The sequence below is a fragment of the Amborella trichopoda genome, chromosome 13 (assembly GCF_054954075.1).
Source record: "Amborella trichopoda isolate Santa Cruz 75 chromosome 13, AtrichopodaSantaCruz75HAP2 v2.0, whole genome shotgun sequence".
Lineage (NCBI taxonomy): Eukaryota > Viridiplantae > Streptophyta > Magnoliopsida > Amborellales > Amborellaceae > Amborella > Amborella trichopoda.
This window is the reverse complement of record NC_142348.1, coordinates 8,210,356-8,226,002: the sequence shown is the minus strand read 5'-3', so window position 1 is coordinate 8,226,002 and position 15,647 is coordinate 8,210,356. Positions and strand designations below refer to the sequence as shown.

The 15,647-nt window shown below is 36.1% G+C and overlaps 1 protein-coding gene across 6 annotated transcripts in view; it reads right to left on the bottom strand.

Moving 5' to 3' along the window:
* Positions 1-9,516, bottom strand: part of LOC18432527 (SLH domain protein) — a 43,377-nt gene extending 33,861 nt beyond the window's left edge. For 5 of the 6 annotated variants that reach the window (XR_016048674.1, XR_016048675.1, XR_016048673.1 and 2 more), the window contains exons 1-2: positions 9,100-9,516; positions 8,434-8,511 (exon numbers count right to left, since the gene is read on the bottom strand). Coding sequence is in view for 1 of the 6 variants with exons in the window: in XM_006842630.4 (XP_006842693.2) it covers positions 8,434-8,511; positions 9,100-9,364 (343 nt within the window). In the remaining 5 variants the exon portion in view is untranslated. Of the gene's footprint in view, positions 1-8,433; positions 8,512-9,099 lie in introns of those variants that run through there. The other variant, XM_088857142.1, reaches the window with a different exon arrangement.
* Positions 9,517-15,647: the final 6,131 nt, after the last annotated feature.

Here is a 15,647-nt window from a genome sequence, read left to right as displayed (position 1 = left end):
TTCAGTGAAATATGGAGACACACATGGTTATTTTATAAATATATATATATATATATAGGAAAAGTTTTAAAACCCCCTATAGGCTATTTGCTACATTGTTTCGCCCCTGTCACGAACATGCTAAGTCAGTGACGGTTTTGCCTAAAAACCGCAACAAGCCTAAGAGAGCTGTGGCGGTCCTTGTACATTTTTTGCGTGAATTTTGCATGAAAAAAATCCCGTCCGTCACGGTCTTTAATCCACACCATTCCAAAAAATCGGATGGCGCCGAGCCTATGGGCGAAAATACTGTTCATTTTCACCCATAGGCGTTTTGTAGTATCTTCCTATATATATACAACAAGTAATAGCGTACCATACCTGGCAGTAGTGGAGGTTTGCCTATTTGGGTATGTTGCCGGAGAGAATGCCGGACTAGGGGCTTGTATTGGACTTTGAGGAGGAGTTTGTATCACATATTCAGGTATGTTCGTGGATCTGAGAGGTGACATAGGTGTCAGAGTCAAAGAGGGATAGCTGGGCATAAGAGGCCCAGGCATATTGCAAGGTACCAAGTCCATGGGTTGTTTTGCTTTAGATTTATTTGGAGGATTAATTGCGACCCGACCAATAGACCAACTCATTAGAAGACAAAACCTTAGCTTTATCTTTATTCGTGATATGACTAAAAGCATATTCCTGCTTTAACTTTATTCGTGATATGACTAAAAGCACATTCCTTTTTTATAACAAGACCCCAACTACAGTAACTCCTTACTCCAACGATCGCCACGTAGCCCCAACTACAGTGTCACACAGTCTGTTTTGATTTGACTAAATATTTGTCACATCAATGCCTTCATCAATCCTTCGTCGACCAATGAGAAGCAACCACGTTCCCGACAAAACCCCGACATCTATGCGTCACGACCACATCCCTTCTCCCTTTGGCATCTTTATATTCCATCACCGACGCGTCCTTCAGCTTTACATCCTATCACCGACGCATCATCCTGCCAACAACATAAGACAGCCTCCTTATCTCTTCATATGAGCAGCCAGCCAATGAGATCGATACCTTCATCACCAAGATATCTCTTCCTCCAGCTATAAATAACCCCTCTTACTTAACGCAACACAGGCTTTCACGAGGAATTCCCGCAGATCAAGAAGCACAGCCCAGACTTCTTTCTTGCTTTCTCTCTTTCTCTCTCTTGCTTTCTCTCCTTCTCTTCTGACAGTAGCTTAGTACTGTCCTAAACTCTGTATAAAGTACCGCATCTCAAGTCGGTAACCTCTGCTACTCTTTACTTAATGTTCATATATGTGTGATTGTAATTTGTCTACTCTGCCTTCTTACTGCCCTCACGAATGGCAGTCATACAGTCAAGATAGAAGTAACTCAATTAAAAAAGAGAATTCAAATTCTTGAACTTCATAATAGAACTTCAGAAATAAACACTGATTCAGATGCCATTGAATTTGACCACTTGCTCAACTCATATCATCCCAATGATTACAAAAATCAATGCGAATCATCTACGAGGAAATCAGTAAATGTATTAAATAGAGTAATCACGCAGAAATGGTTTGTATTAGTAACCATTGTAATAAGTGATGAATATGAATTCCAAACTCTAGCCTTAGTCGATTCAGGTGTTGATCTTAATTGCCTCAATGAGGGATTAGTTCTTACAAAATACTATTTTTATTTTCTTGAGATAAATAATCATTGATTATAAATTCATTATCCAATTTTTCTTCAAGTTGTAGTACTTGAATAAATTCCGCTTCATCAGGTTCTTCTTGAGCCTGTTTATATTGAGGAATAATAATATTATCCGATGTCCTTATTAGTCCATCAATTTGTGGTGTAATTGGAGTATGTGTTGGTGGAATGGTTATGATTGGAGGATTCTGTTGTATGTAGTAACAGATTTTCTTGCCGGTTCTGGTTTTCGGAAAGAAGAAGTACTTGAAATACTAGAGATGGATGAATCATCCATTGTTTGAAAATATCTATTATTTGTTAATTGGATTTCGATATTTCCATCTGTATGTTCAATAATTTTACCCGAGATATTTTGGATAGTTGTTTGTGATGGTTGATTTTCATTATGAATGGACCATGTTTGTGGTAAGATAATATCTTACCAAGATATTGTTTTTGGTATAATAGTATTGGATTTTTCCATATTGGTTTGGAAAAATATAGTTTGTCCTCGTGTGTCCACTTGAAGTACATTGGGACATAAAGTATTCATTACTTTGTAATAAAGACGATATACTATCGCTATATTTTGGGAACCTATCATCATATCAAAACCCTGAGTTTTCAAATTTAGTGATAAAACATTTAATATATTTGGATCTGTAAGTAATACAGAATAATTAGGAAAACAATTAAAATAAATAGGTCCGCTACACAAACTGGATTCAACCATTTCGAGTAATGAGTCGGAAAATCTATTATGTCCAGTATCACGTAAGCATACTAGGATGGAATTACCCATCTCTGACAACCATGTTCATATTGACCCAAATAAGCTTGCTCCCCTTTACCTTGTATGTTCATATATGTGTGACTGTAATTTGTCTACTCTGCCTTCTTACTGCCCTCACGAATGGCAGTCATTTTTCAGCCTATGTATTTGTAAAAATCCGTAAGTGTATAAGTTCTGCACTCTTGTACTTTCTATTTCTTCAATCAATATATGTGATTATTATGTTTCTCAGAAATGCAATTTAAGTTAGTATTTAGCATCAAAATTCGTAATTATAATCATACTTCTTAGATAGTCATAGACATATCTATTATTTCTGTCATCTTTATCATCATAGCATTCTTATATTATGTCAGTATCTTACAACAAGTAATAGCATACCATAGTCTAATCTTCTAATTTTTAAGATAAAAGTAAGTTAGGGTGATCCTGCGCATTTATGGTATACTTGCACTGACCTAGATGATTTTCATCTTTATTTCATGGCCATCTACCAAATACCTTGGATCCTAAAATGGGATTATACCATTTCGGAGAATAATACACATAATTATGAGTACATCCCTAAACTGGGCAAAACTATCAAAATCAAATGGTGGGATATCTTTAGCACTGATCCTACCTCCTTTACCCTTAAACGAATACCTCCTCCGAGCAATACATTTGCCTCACAAGAGCATAATACAGTCAACCTACCCACATTCTCTGCATACTTGAAAAAGATGAGACTCGCACATCCCATTGCTACTCTCGAAGAACTCGAACAAAATCTTCTCAATATCTTTGCCCCTGGTAATACAGCACCTGCCACTTCAAAAGATACGGTTCAGTCTAGCAACCCACTGTTAGAAGATTTTAGCCAGCGACTCGACCAATAATTGCGACCCGACCAATAGACCAACTCATCAGAAGACAAAACCTCAGCTTTATCGTTATTCGTGATATGACTAAAAGCATATTCCTGCTTTAACTTTATTCGTGATATGACTAAAAGCAGATTCTTTTTTTATAACAAGACCCCAACTACAGTAACTCCTTACTCTAACGATCGCCACGTAGCCCCAACTACAGTGTCACACATTCCATTTTGATTTGACTAAATATTTGTCACATCAATGCCTTCATCAATCCTACGTCGACCAATGAGAAGCAACCACGTTCCCGACAAAACCTCAACATCTATGCGTCACGACCATATCCCTTCTCCCTTTGGCATCTTTATATCCCATCACCGACGCGTCCTTCAGCTTTACATCCTATCATCGACGCATCATCCTGCCGACAGCATAAGACAACCTCCTTATCTCTTCAAATGAGCAGCCAATGAGATCGATACCTTTATCACCAAGATATCTCTGCCTCCAGCTATAAATAACCCCTCTTACTTAACGCAACAAAGGCTTTCACGAGGAATTCCAGCAGATCAAGAAGCACAGCCCAGATTTCTTTCTTGCTTTCTCTCTTTCTCTCTCTTGCTTTCTCTCCTTCTCTTTTGACAGTAGCTTAGTACTGTCTTAAACTCTATATAAAGTACCGCATCTCAAGTCGGTAACCTCTGCTACTCTTTACTTTATATTCATATATGTGTGATTGTAATTTGTCTACTCTGCCTTCTTACTGCCCTCACAAATGGCAGTAATTTTCCAGCCTATGTATTTGTAATAATCCGTAAGTGTGTAAGTTCTGCACTCTTGTACTTTCGATTTCTTCAATCAATATATGTGATTATTATGTTTCTCAGAAATGCAATTTAAGTTAGTATTTAGCATCAAAATTTGTAATTATAATCATACTTCTTGAAAAGTCATAGACATATCTATTATTTCTGCCATCTTTATCATCATAGCATTCTTATATTATGTCAGTATATTACAACAAGTAATAGCGTACCATAGTCTAATCTTCCAATTTTTAAGATAAAAGTAAGTTAGGGTGATCCTGCGCATTTATGGTATACTTGCACTGACCTAGATGACCAAAATTGGAAGATTAGACTATGGTACGCTATTACTTGTTGTAATATACTGACATAATATACGAATGCTATGATGATAAAGATGGCAGAAATAATAGATATGTCTATGACTATCCAAGAAGTATGATTATAATTACAAATTTTGATGCTAAATACTAACTTAAATTGCATTTCTGAGAAACATAATAATCACATATATTGATTGAAGAAATAGAAAGTACAAGAGTGCAGAACTTACACACTTACAGATTATTACAAATACATAGGCTGGAAAATGACTGCCATTCGTAAAGGCAGTAAGAAGGCAGAGTAGACAAATTACAATCACACATATATGAACATAAAGTAAAGAGTAGCAGAGGTTACCGACTTGAGATGCGGTACTTTATACAGAGTTTAGGGCAGTACTAAGCCACTGTCAGAAGAGAAGGAGAGAAAACAAGAGAGAGAAAGAGAGAAAGCAAGAAAGCAGTCTGGGCTGTGCTTCTTGATCTGCAGGAATTCCTCGTGAAAGCCTGTGTTGCGTTAAGTAAGAGGGGTTATTTATAACTGGAGGAAGAGATATCTTGGTGATGAAGGTATCGATCTCATTGGCTGGCTGCTCATATGAAGAGATAAGGAGGCTGTCTTATGCTGTCAGCAGGATGATGCGTCGGTGATAGGATGTAAAGCTGAAGGACGCGTCGGTGATGGGATATAAAGATGCCAAAGGGAGAAGGGATGTGGTCGTGACGCATAGATGTCAGGGTTTCGTCGGGAACGTGGTTGCTTCTCATTGGTCGACGAAGGATTGATAAAGGCATTGATGTGACAAATATTTAGTCAAATCAAAACGGAATGTGTGACACTGTAGTTGGCGCTACGTGGCGATCGTTAGAGTAAGGAGTTACTGTAGTTGGGGTCTTGTTATAAAAAAGGAATCTGCTTTTAGTCATATCACGAATAAAGTTAAAGCAGGAATCTGCTTTTAGTCATATCACGAATAAAGATAAAGCTGAGGTTTTGTCTTCTGATGAGTTGGTCTATTGGTCGGGTCGCAATTATTGGTCGGGTCGCTGGCTAAAATCTTCTAACAGTGGGTTGCCAGACTGAACCGTCTCTTCTAAAGTGGCAGGTGATGTATTACCAGGGGCAAAGATATTGAGAAGATTTTGTTCGAGTTCTTCGAAAGTAGCATTGGGATGTGCGAGTCTCATCTTTTTCAAGTATGCAGAGAATGTGGGTAGGCTGACTGTATTATGCTCTTGTGAGGCAAATGTATTGCTCGGAGGAGGTATTCGTTTAAGGGTAAAGGAGGTAGGATCAGTGCTAAAGATATCCCACCATTTGATTTTGATGGTTTTGCTCAGTTTAGGGATGTACTCATAATTATGTGTATTATTCTCCGAAATGGTATAATCCCATTTTAGGATCCAAGGTATTTGGTAGATGGCCATGAAATAAAAATGAAAATCATCTAGGTCAGTGCAAGTATTATATTGTGCAAATTTGGTCTAAAGGGTTTGGAATGAGTCTGGTAGGATTTGTGTCTGGGATCCCCATAATAAGAACCAGTGACGAAACCAGTTTGAGAATCTTTTGCAAATAGGAAGTTTGAAATGTAAGTACCAGGAGTGCGTATTATTGGGATTTTGATAGGAGAAAACCTTATGCCAGGCTTCTAAATACTCAGCATATTTATAATATTTATATTGAAATTCTGGATTAATTAATTTCTTCCCTTGTATGGGGTTACACCCCCAATCTTCATAAGAAAGTAATTTATTTATTTGAAATTTTGAATAAGCATATAATTTAGTAGTTCCTTGATAAAAGTGAACAATAGTAACTAAACCAGTTTCCATGAGAATGGATTCATACCATTCACGAGTCTCGGCTCCGTGTGATGGATTTAAGTGGTTTACAAGGTAAAGGGGAGCAAGCTTATTTGGGACAATATGAACATGGTTGTCAGAGATGGGTATATCGGACAAGAATGTTGTTTCAATATAGACCGATTTGGCAGCAGTGGAGGTTTGCCTATTTGGGTATGTTGCCGGAGAGAATGCCGGACTAGGGGCTTGTATTGGACTTTGAGGAGGAGTTTGTATCAAATATTCAAGTATGTTCGTAAATCTGAGAGGTGACATAGGTGTCAGAGTCAAAGAGGGATAGTTGGGCATAAGAGGCCCAGGCATATTGCAAGGTACCAAGTCCATGGGTTGTTTTGCTTTAGATTTATTTGGAGGATTATTCATATTGATATTCTTATTGGCAAGAAATAGTTGCAAACCGTATGGAAGAGTATCGTCTTCAGGAAGTGGTGGTAATAGGAAGATACTAAAAAACGCCTATGGGCAAAAATGAACAATGATTTCGCCTACCCTCATCACCATCCAAAGTTCATCACACGGTCACGATTGTTCAGTGTTTCATTTTTTAGTTTTTTTCTACAAATCCGAATGACCTGAAATTTGGAGCGTGTGTTCATCAAAAACAGGCAAATCTACGAAAAAATCAAAAAAATATTTTACATTGAAAACAGGTGACCAAAATACCCCCGAAAAGTTTTAGGGGTATTTTGGTCAATTTTTTCACAATTTTTTTTTTTTTTTATTAAGTGCTTCTCACTAAGATGTACACACGCTCCAAATTTCATATCATTCCAATTTGTAAATAAAAAATAAAAAATGAAGCACTATCGGACAATCGTGACTGTGTGATGAACTTTGGACGATGATGAGACTAGGCTAAATCACTATTCATTTTCGCCTATCATTGGGAAGATTTTTCCATGTATATATATATATATGGGTGCAGTTTGTATAGAGCCTAGGCTCTAAACAATCAAATTGGAGCCATCAAATAGTGTCGAGAAATGTGGTTTCAACACTGGAAATCTTTGTAATAGCTTTAAAATATATTTTCATCTTTATTTATAAAGTTTAAAGCTTCAAAAATAGTGTAAATCGACAAATCTATGAAAGCTTGAAAATCTTGAAAATTAACGGTCTAAAAATGTGTTACAAAATATACTATTTACAAAACTTGAAATCCATTTTTTTCTCATGTCCATGCATCTTGATGTCAAGATGATTAATTTGAGGATATTTGGGCATCAAAACAACCTCTTCTAGTGAAATTTTTTAGGTAGGCTCAAATTTAATTGTTTAGAGCCTCGGCTCTATATAAACTTCTCCATAATATATATATATATATATATATATATATATATATATATATATATATATATATAATACAACAAAGACACTTGAATCGATATACAGTTGCTGAGTATGAAATGATGAAAGCATGGAAACATAACTTGGATCCTGTGTTCCATAGGCATTTCAAAGTTCACAAGTGTCTAACCCAAACCAAAACAAAAAGGACGATCAAGTCTTTAAACCAATGAATGAATGGTTAATAAACAAGAAGAAGAGTCATGAAGAATCTTTGTAGGAATGTGTCTCAATAAATCTATGAAACTCAAATAGAAGAATCCATGTAAGCATTTGGAACACTAATCATAAATTCACAGGTCAGTATGAAAAGTGATGTGTTGTGGGATGAAAGGCATCCTAGAAAGCTGGAAACTAAATAGAAGTCTCCCACCTCTAAAGGCCCCATAGTGTCAAAAGCTCGCAGGAGAGGGACTCGACACCATGCAATAGCACTGAGCATATCTATGTGGCTAAGAAATGTTAAAGGTTTGTAGAAATGGCAGTACCAATGGTCATCAATCTAAGAAGCTGCAGAATACCAACACTTCTTTTTTTTGGGTAAGTAATACCAACACTTCTCCCCATGAAAGAAGTATAATGATCAGTTGTATAAGCACGGATCTTCACTTTAGTTATCGATTTTCAATATGTAAACACAAACAACTTGTGCTTGAAAAGAGCTTGGAGTATTTATTCCACCAGTCTAAGATGTAAGGAAGTACCCATATCAGAATATATTGCCAAATAAAATAAATTTCTGCTGAATTGTTACCTTTGCTTGAGAATGCAGAGTGAGCCAAAGCAGCAAGCAAAATCCAAACAGATGCCCCAATGCCCACATATAGAATACCTGACAAGGGTAAAAGAAGAAAAATAAATAATTTGTCAAAACCCCCAGCCTGGAGACAAATACCATGTTAAGCGTAAGCTTCGGTGGACTTCAAGAAAAATGTTCCAGAGAAAATCTGTTACAAATATAATGCCCATTCACATGTTGTATACAGTTTGCGACATTAAAGTGGTTTATTAAGGCCTTCCAAGCGATGACAAATTACCATGAGCTAACAAGCTATTGTATTGCACTCCATTAGTGAAAAAATAACCCAAACTACAAGCTTAACTTTGTAAACAAAGCTTGTTATAATTCCACTACAGCTCTCTACGTCATATTAGGCAGCTCAATGGATAAGAACATAATACCCATTTTCTCCCACAATCACTACTAAAACAATAGGCATAGCACAAAATACCATCTTTCCTGAACATATGCCTTTTTTAAAAATCGAAAAGCCACATTCAAAACCTAAATTCCTTTACAAACTAATGATGCTGATCACTAATTGATCGAATTGCCAAAAAATGCCACGATTCGTAAAAAAAATCATACATCAAATTAAAAAAAAAAAAAAGTTTAAAAAAGAAAGGAAAGAAAAAACACCTCGTTGGTTTTTCTCCTTTGGCATGCTATCAGAAAACCAACCACCATATGCATCAGCCTTGTCTCGATCTGGAACTATCCAGGAGGCTTTAACATTTGCATATGAAGCATTAGGCGAAAACCGAAGGCCTCTCTGCTTTGATACATAAACTTTAAGGGACCAATTTGGACTGAAATAACCAGAAGGGAACACATTGTCATAGCTCAGCCTCCACCTATTGTTTACCAACAATAAATGTGCACATGGATTCAAACAGGAACCCATTTTTATGGGTCCTGGACCTACGAAACTAGGGCTTAATCTAAGAGAGAGCTAGATTAGACTTAGGCCTCATTTCTGGTTATTTGAGATAGAGAGAGAAGGGGTGTCTTCACTCTAGAGAGAGAGAAAGAGATGTGTGCAGTTCCTACAGGCGTGTGGACAGAGACGAAGGGAAAGAGTATTTATGGGAGGCTCTCGAGAAAAGGTTACACCGTAATTGTCACCGGACCAGCGTTTTACATCCTGGCTATATCCCATCGGGATCGTCGATTGGGATGGGAATTTGTCGAGACCGGTTCTGGATGGTACGAGTCTCGGTTGAGTTCACTCCTAAAACCTCTTTTTTTATATTTTTTTATATTATTTAATTTTTTAAGTCCAATAAAACTTAACATTATAAATTTTTATTTTTATTTTATTTTGTTTTATTTATTTTTTATATTTTTGGAACACCGATCAAGACAATCCAAATTGTCAATCCAACGATTTGACATAGATCGATGAGTGAACAATCAACCCCATCTGTACAGATTTTAAAATATTGATATCGATGTACAGATTTTAAAAAATTGATATCGATAGAAGAGAAAAAGAAGTGGAGGGCCAATCATGGAAGACTCTTGAAAGAAAGTTCGATACATACGTTAGTTTCATAAAAGCATCTCTTCAAAAACTTGGTTAAAATTTTTTAAATTAGCTAAATTGAAATTTGTAAATAGTTAGGGATCTTTGGATAAGTTGGCTCTTTTAAATTGCTCAAGCTAAATTATGTCACGGGATAATGATCATTAAATTATTAAATTGTAAAAATACTTACAACCAAGGTATTTTGTAATTTGGTTTTAGCTACTTAGGTTAATTATTATAATGCCCTGGTTATTTAAGATTTTGGAATAATGCAGTTTGAGTTTTGTCAAAATACTTTTCTGAAATGAAATTTTAAAAGTAAATGGTAGACATACCCTGACGGATTTCTCAAAAACTTGCAACTCATGACCTTAAACCCTGAGGGCCACGCTAGTATAGTGAACTATTGGACAACCTAAAACTTTAGTCTACACCCCAAATCATTGTCCAATTTTAGGAATAATCCCCAAAATATTCCTCAAATGCATCCATTTATAGGGAAATCAAATTTGAAAATAAGAATAAGGTGAAAATTTTGGTTAGAGTTCTTGTAACCACATCGAATGCTCCATGCGACAAAGTTCAAGGGCTAATAGGTTGCCCAGACTCCTCTAGTTACTTGCTTTTCTTGGTTGCGTTTCTCTTTTTTTATCTTTTTTATCTTTTCTTTTTTTTCCTATTTTTCCTGTTTTAAAGCCTTTTTAAGAGCTCTCCACCTATTTTCCTTGTTGATTGCACAAGCTTTCTTTTCTTTTGGGTCTTATGCGAATTTGAGCCAACCCCTGGCCAAATGATATGCAAGAAAGAAGTCTCTCCCGAGACTAATTTCTCATAGATTTTTATGGAACTTACTTTACTGATCATTCAAATAATGAGTTTGCATAAAGAAAGAGTCTACATCAAGGGTCAGTATTGAGCATGTACCTCTTAGTTTTAGTTATGGACGACTTAACTAGACACCTACAGGATGAGTTGCATATGACATAGTTTTGATTGATGAGACCTGACACAACGTCAACGCAAAGTTAGAACTTTGGAGGGATGCTCTAGAATCGAAAGGTTTTAAAATTAGTCTGACTAAGACAGAGTATATGGAATGAAAATTTAATAATAATAATAATAAAGACGAGAAAGTAGTTAAGATTGATGGTCGAGAAATACAAAAAAGACCCCCACTTTTGATATCTTGGGTTGATAATCCAATAAAATTGAGAGATTGAGGAAGATGTTTCATACAAAATTAGAGTTAGGTGGGTGACGTAGAGATGTACAACTGGAATTTTATGTGATCGACACATACCATTGTGGCTAAAGGGCAAGTTCTATAGGACAGCAGTAAGACCAGCTTTGTTTTATGGGACGGAATGTTGGGTGGACAAAAATAAATATACATATAATAAGTATAGCGAAGATGAGGATGTTGAGATGGATAAGTGACAAGAAAATAATAGATATAATTCACAATGAATCTATTCAAGAGAATTTATGCGTGCACCAATAAGTGATAAAATGAGAGATAGTAGACTTAAGTGGGCTAACCATGCATGATGCCAACCAAGTACAACACTTGTTAAAGGTGCGAATTAGTTCAAGTGGAAGGATTGAAAAAGGGCAAAGGGTAAACCCAAAAGGACATGGTTGAAAGTAGTTAAAAAAAATATGAGGACTTATGGCATCACTGAGGATATGGCTTTTAATACAGCATAATAGAGAATCAAGAGTCATGTAGCCGACCCCAAATAATTGGGAAAAGGCTAAAATGATGAAGATGATGGTAATACAGATCGGGATGGAATAGATTTTAACGAGTCTTCTCGCCTACATTTCACAGTAAAAAAAAAAAAACCGATATTTGTTTTTTTCTTTTTTCTTTTAATGATAAGATTCCATTGAGAAGATGAAACTTACAAGAGTAAAAAGCAAAAGAAGGAAAATGAAGAAAGAAGAAAATAAATGAAGCAATAAAATAAACGATTACACTAAAGGCCTAGTAGCTACCTAGCCAGAGCCTCTACAATCCCATTTCTCTCCCTGTTAACATGGTTGACTACAACTTCATGTCCATGAAGGCCATGTAGGATCGCATTCATAATCTGATTTCAAACCAATTCTCCAAGGTTTTGCACCAATTAATGACATTCGTTGAATCTGCCTCCACATTCATATTGGTGTGATGGGCACTCAAATTGATAATGCCAATGAGCAATGTATGAAAAGATGAGCATTTATTTCAACATCTCTTTTACTAGGAAACAATTTACTATCATCATACCTCTCATGCATAACTGCTCAATAAGAGTTATATCCAAGCTTAATAGTCATATAAAAGCTTCCACCTTGAGTGGCACCTTACGCGACCATACCTTACTAATGTTAATCTATATATGCCTATCCTTATGATTTGGCCTTAGAGATATATAATCATAAGAAGTACCGCTAGGTTTAGTGTTAGTCCCAATAAAATTTATAATAAATAAATAACATTGAAATCAACAAACAACTTACTCGGATCTGTCCTTAAATCACACGAGGGACCTAAGGTTCTATACCAAATCCTATAGACCAAGCCATACGGTAACAAACAACCTTGAGAGCACTATTTGGTGAATCTCTTTCACCTCTTTTCTATTATTCTCTTTTTTTTCTAGAGGGGTTGACCTCCTTTTATATAAAACACCTTTATTTAGTAACACTCACATTCATGGTCTATAGGAGTTGAGATCCAAGTATAACTCATGTCTTAATTCCCTTAAGTTCAGCTAATTATGATTAACAAGTTGTCACCAAATTATTAATCATTTGTAATGAGCTAAACCTGTCATTAACCCACTAATGAATCATATAATAGGATGTCATCCAAGCATTTCCACAATTTACAAGGAATCCAAACACACCACTGGGTTTTCCCTCTAGTGATACGGGGTTTTTCCCTCCAGTGATAAATCGTATTAAAGCTAAAAAATGGATCAATATATATGGCATTGTCGCATGTTAACCACATGAAATTTCACATATACTTCAATATGGCTTTTGTACTATTATTAAAAAAATGAATTTCAGGGAGAAAAATGGCATGATAGGCCACATTTCCATCATTTAGTTTCTATATCAATCTATTATATCCTCTAGGAGAGTAGAAGTAGCTGCATAATTTCATAAAGGTCGTGTATTGTTGTTTCATTGTTTAATTCACCCTTTGCACATTAAATCTAATGTCCCATACTGCCTAGTTTGCATCTCTAAATATAAATGCAACAATAGAGGAGTTTTTCCGTGCAGATTGTTCATATAACTCTAGGAATTGGAGCTTTGATGGATAATCACCTATGCATTTGGAGGACCAAAACTTAGTCTTTCTACCATCACCAACCATATTTTAGTTGTGAGCTAAGAACAACGCCCTCACTAATTCAATCCCTTTCGATATTGTTGAAGTAGAGGATTCTTTGGGTAGCTTCTTTGTGATGAACAATTGTTGTCTGTGCCATACTTCTCCATAATTTTCTCTCCCCATAACTAACTATTCTAATAACTTAGCATCTACCACCACTTAATAAGAAGACTCATGGGCTACTTGTAATTTCCCAACCCTCCCTCTCTTTTGGGAAGACATGACATTCAATTTGAAGGGATTAAATTTATTATTTTCTTGTGATCTGCTCCATTGGAAGTTTCTCACCATGGCTTCAAGCCTCTTCACCAAATAAGTTGGAGCCTTATATAAAGAGAAGTAATGCAGTGGGAGAATAGAAAGGGTGACTTTGATGAAGGTAAAATGTCCCAGAAATGATAAATATTGACTTTTGTAGCCATCCAATTTATGTGGAACATGGTTCTTAGACTCGACCGAGATGACTCGGCCTTGCCATAGTACAGAGGCCGAGTAGGCCCGAGTCAATGATACAAGTTTGTGGTGAGTTGGCTGTAGAAAATTTTGAAAGTATATATATATTTGGGAAAATTACAAAAAACTTCCAAGACTGCACTTTCTATGCAACTTACCCCTAACTTAATTTTATCTCTCACTTTTTTGCCCAAAATACACTTTCTATGCAAATAACCCCCCAACCAAAAAAAAAGAGAAGCCTAAACCTTACCCACACCTCTCTCTACTCTATCCCACCAAAATAGGAGCTCCAACACTTGTAAGTGCAGTCCGACAGTAGGGCTCCGGCACTATGTAAAGTGCGGTCCGGCAGTAGGGCTTTGGCACTACGTAAAGTGTGGTCTGGCAGTTTTAAAGAGAGGCTCGGCAGTAGATGTTACTGAATTTCAGGGCTTCAGCACTATGTAATGAGCGGTCCGACAATACTCAGTTTCGGTCCGATAATGTCTTAGGGTGGTCCGACACTTGTGTGCTCCGATAATGTGATGGTGCACTCCGGCAATGTGCTACTGGGGTAACGTTAAATCTAGCCAAAATGATTTTTATGTATGGGAAGGGCATTTCCATCTAAATCAAATGAACTTTCTCCCTTGGGGGCTATTTGCATAAAAAGTTTGTTTTGGAGAAAAAAATGAGAGAAAAAATTAGGTTGGAGGTTAGTTGCATAGAAAGTGTGGTCTTGGGGTTGTTTTGTAATTTTCCCTAAGATCTAAGTGTTTCAAAACTCATATTCCATATCAAGGTTCAAAAAATCGACTCAGCCAATGTACTTGCGCCCTGGCCAAGGCAAATTTCTCGGGCAAGTCCGAGTAACTCACCAAAGCAATCTCATTTCTTTAAAAAAATAAAATCAAGGACGAAATAGAATATGTATAATTTATGTGCAATATTTTAACAGCAAATAGGTAATGGCAGCTTGGTCACACCGTGATGCCCACTTGCAGTGGAATATGGTGACAGTCGCCTACTTTTGTTTTTAGGGATTGTATACAATGCGACCATTTACCTTCGATACAAGGTGGTCACAATTCCTTATAACCATTTGATGTGAAATTTGATAGTTTGGATGTATCACAAAGTTTGAAAAAACTTCTCTTGAAGTTTGAACTTGGTCGATGGAATAATTGCAACCATCTAATGGCACATTCAATGGTCAAGGTTAATGTGACCACCTTGTATTAAAGGTAAATGGTCTCGTTCTATACATTCTCTCTCCGTTTTAAATGCTTCTATCAAAATACAAAAAAGGACAGACTTTTGAAAAAGGAAAGCTCTCTTAGGATTCAAACTCTGAACTTTGAGCATGAGAGGATTTGAGGTTGTTTTGATGCCAAAATATCATCAAATTGATCATCTCGACATCGAGATGCTTGGACATGAGAAAAAAAATGGATTTCAAGTTTTAGAAACAATACATTTTGTAACGCATTTTTTGACCATCAATTTTCAAGTTTTTTAAGTTCTCACATATATGCTTGATGTACACTATTTTTAAAGTTTTCAAATTTATAATTAAATATTAAAATACATATTAAGGCTATTACAAAATTTTATAGTATTAAAATCATATTTCTCGACACTATTTGAAGGTGGGCTCTAATTTGATTGTTTAAAGCCTCGACTCTATACAAAACGCACTTAAAATATATAGGAAAAATTACAGAAAACCCCGTTGACCTAACTTCCTTTACAACCTATCCCCAACCAATTTTTTTATCACAACATTTACCCCAAACCAAACTTTTCTAGCAAATACACCCTAGTAAAAAAGTT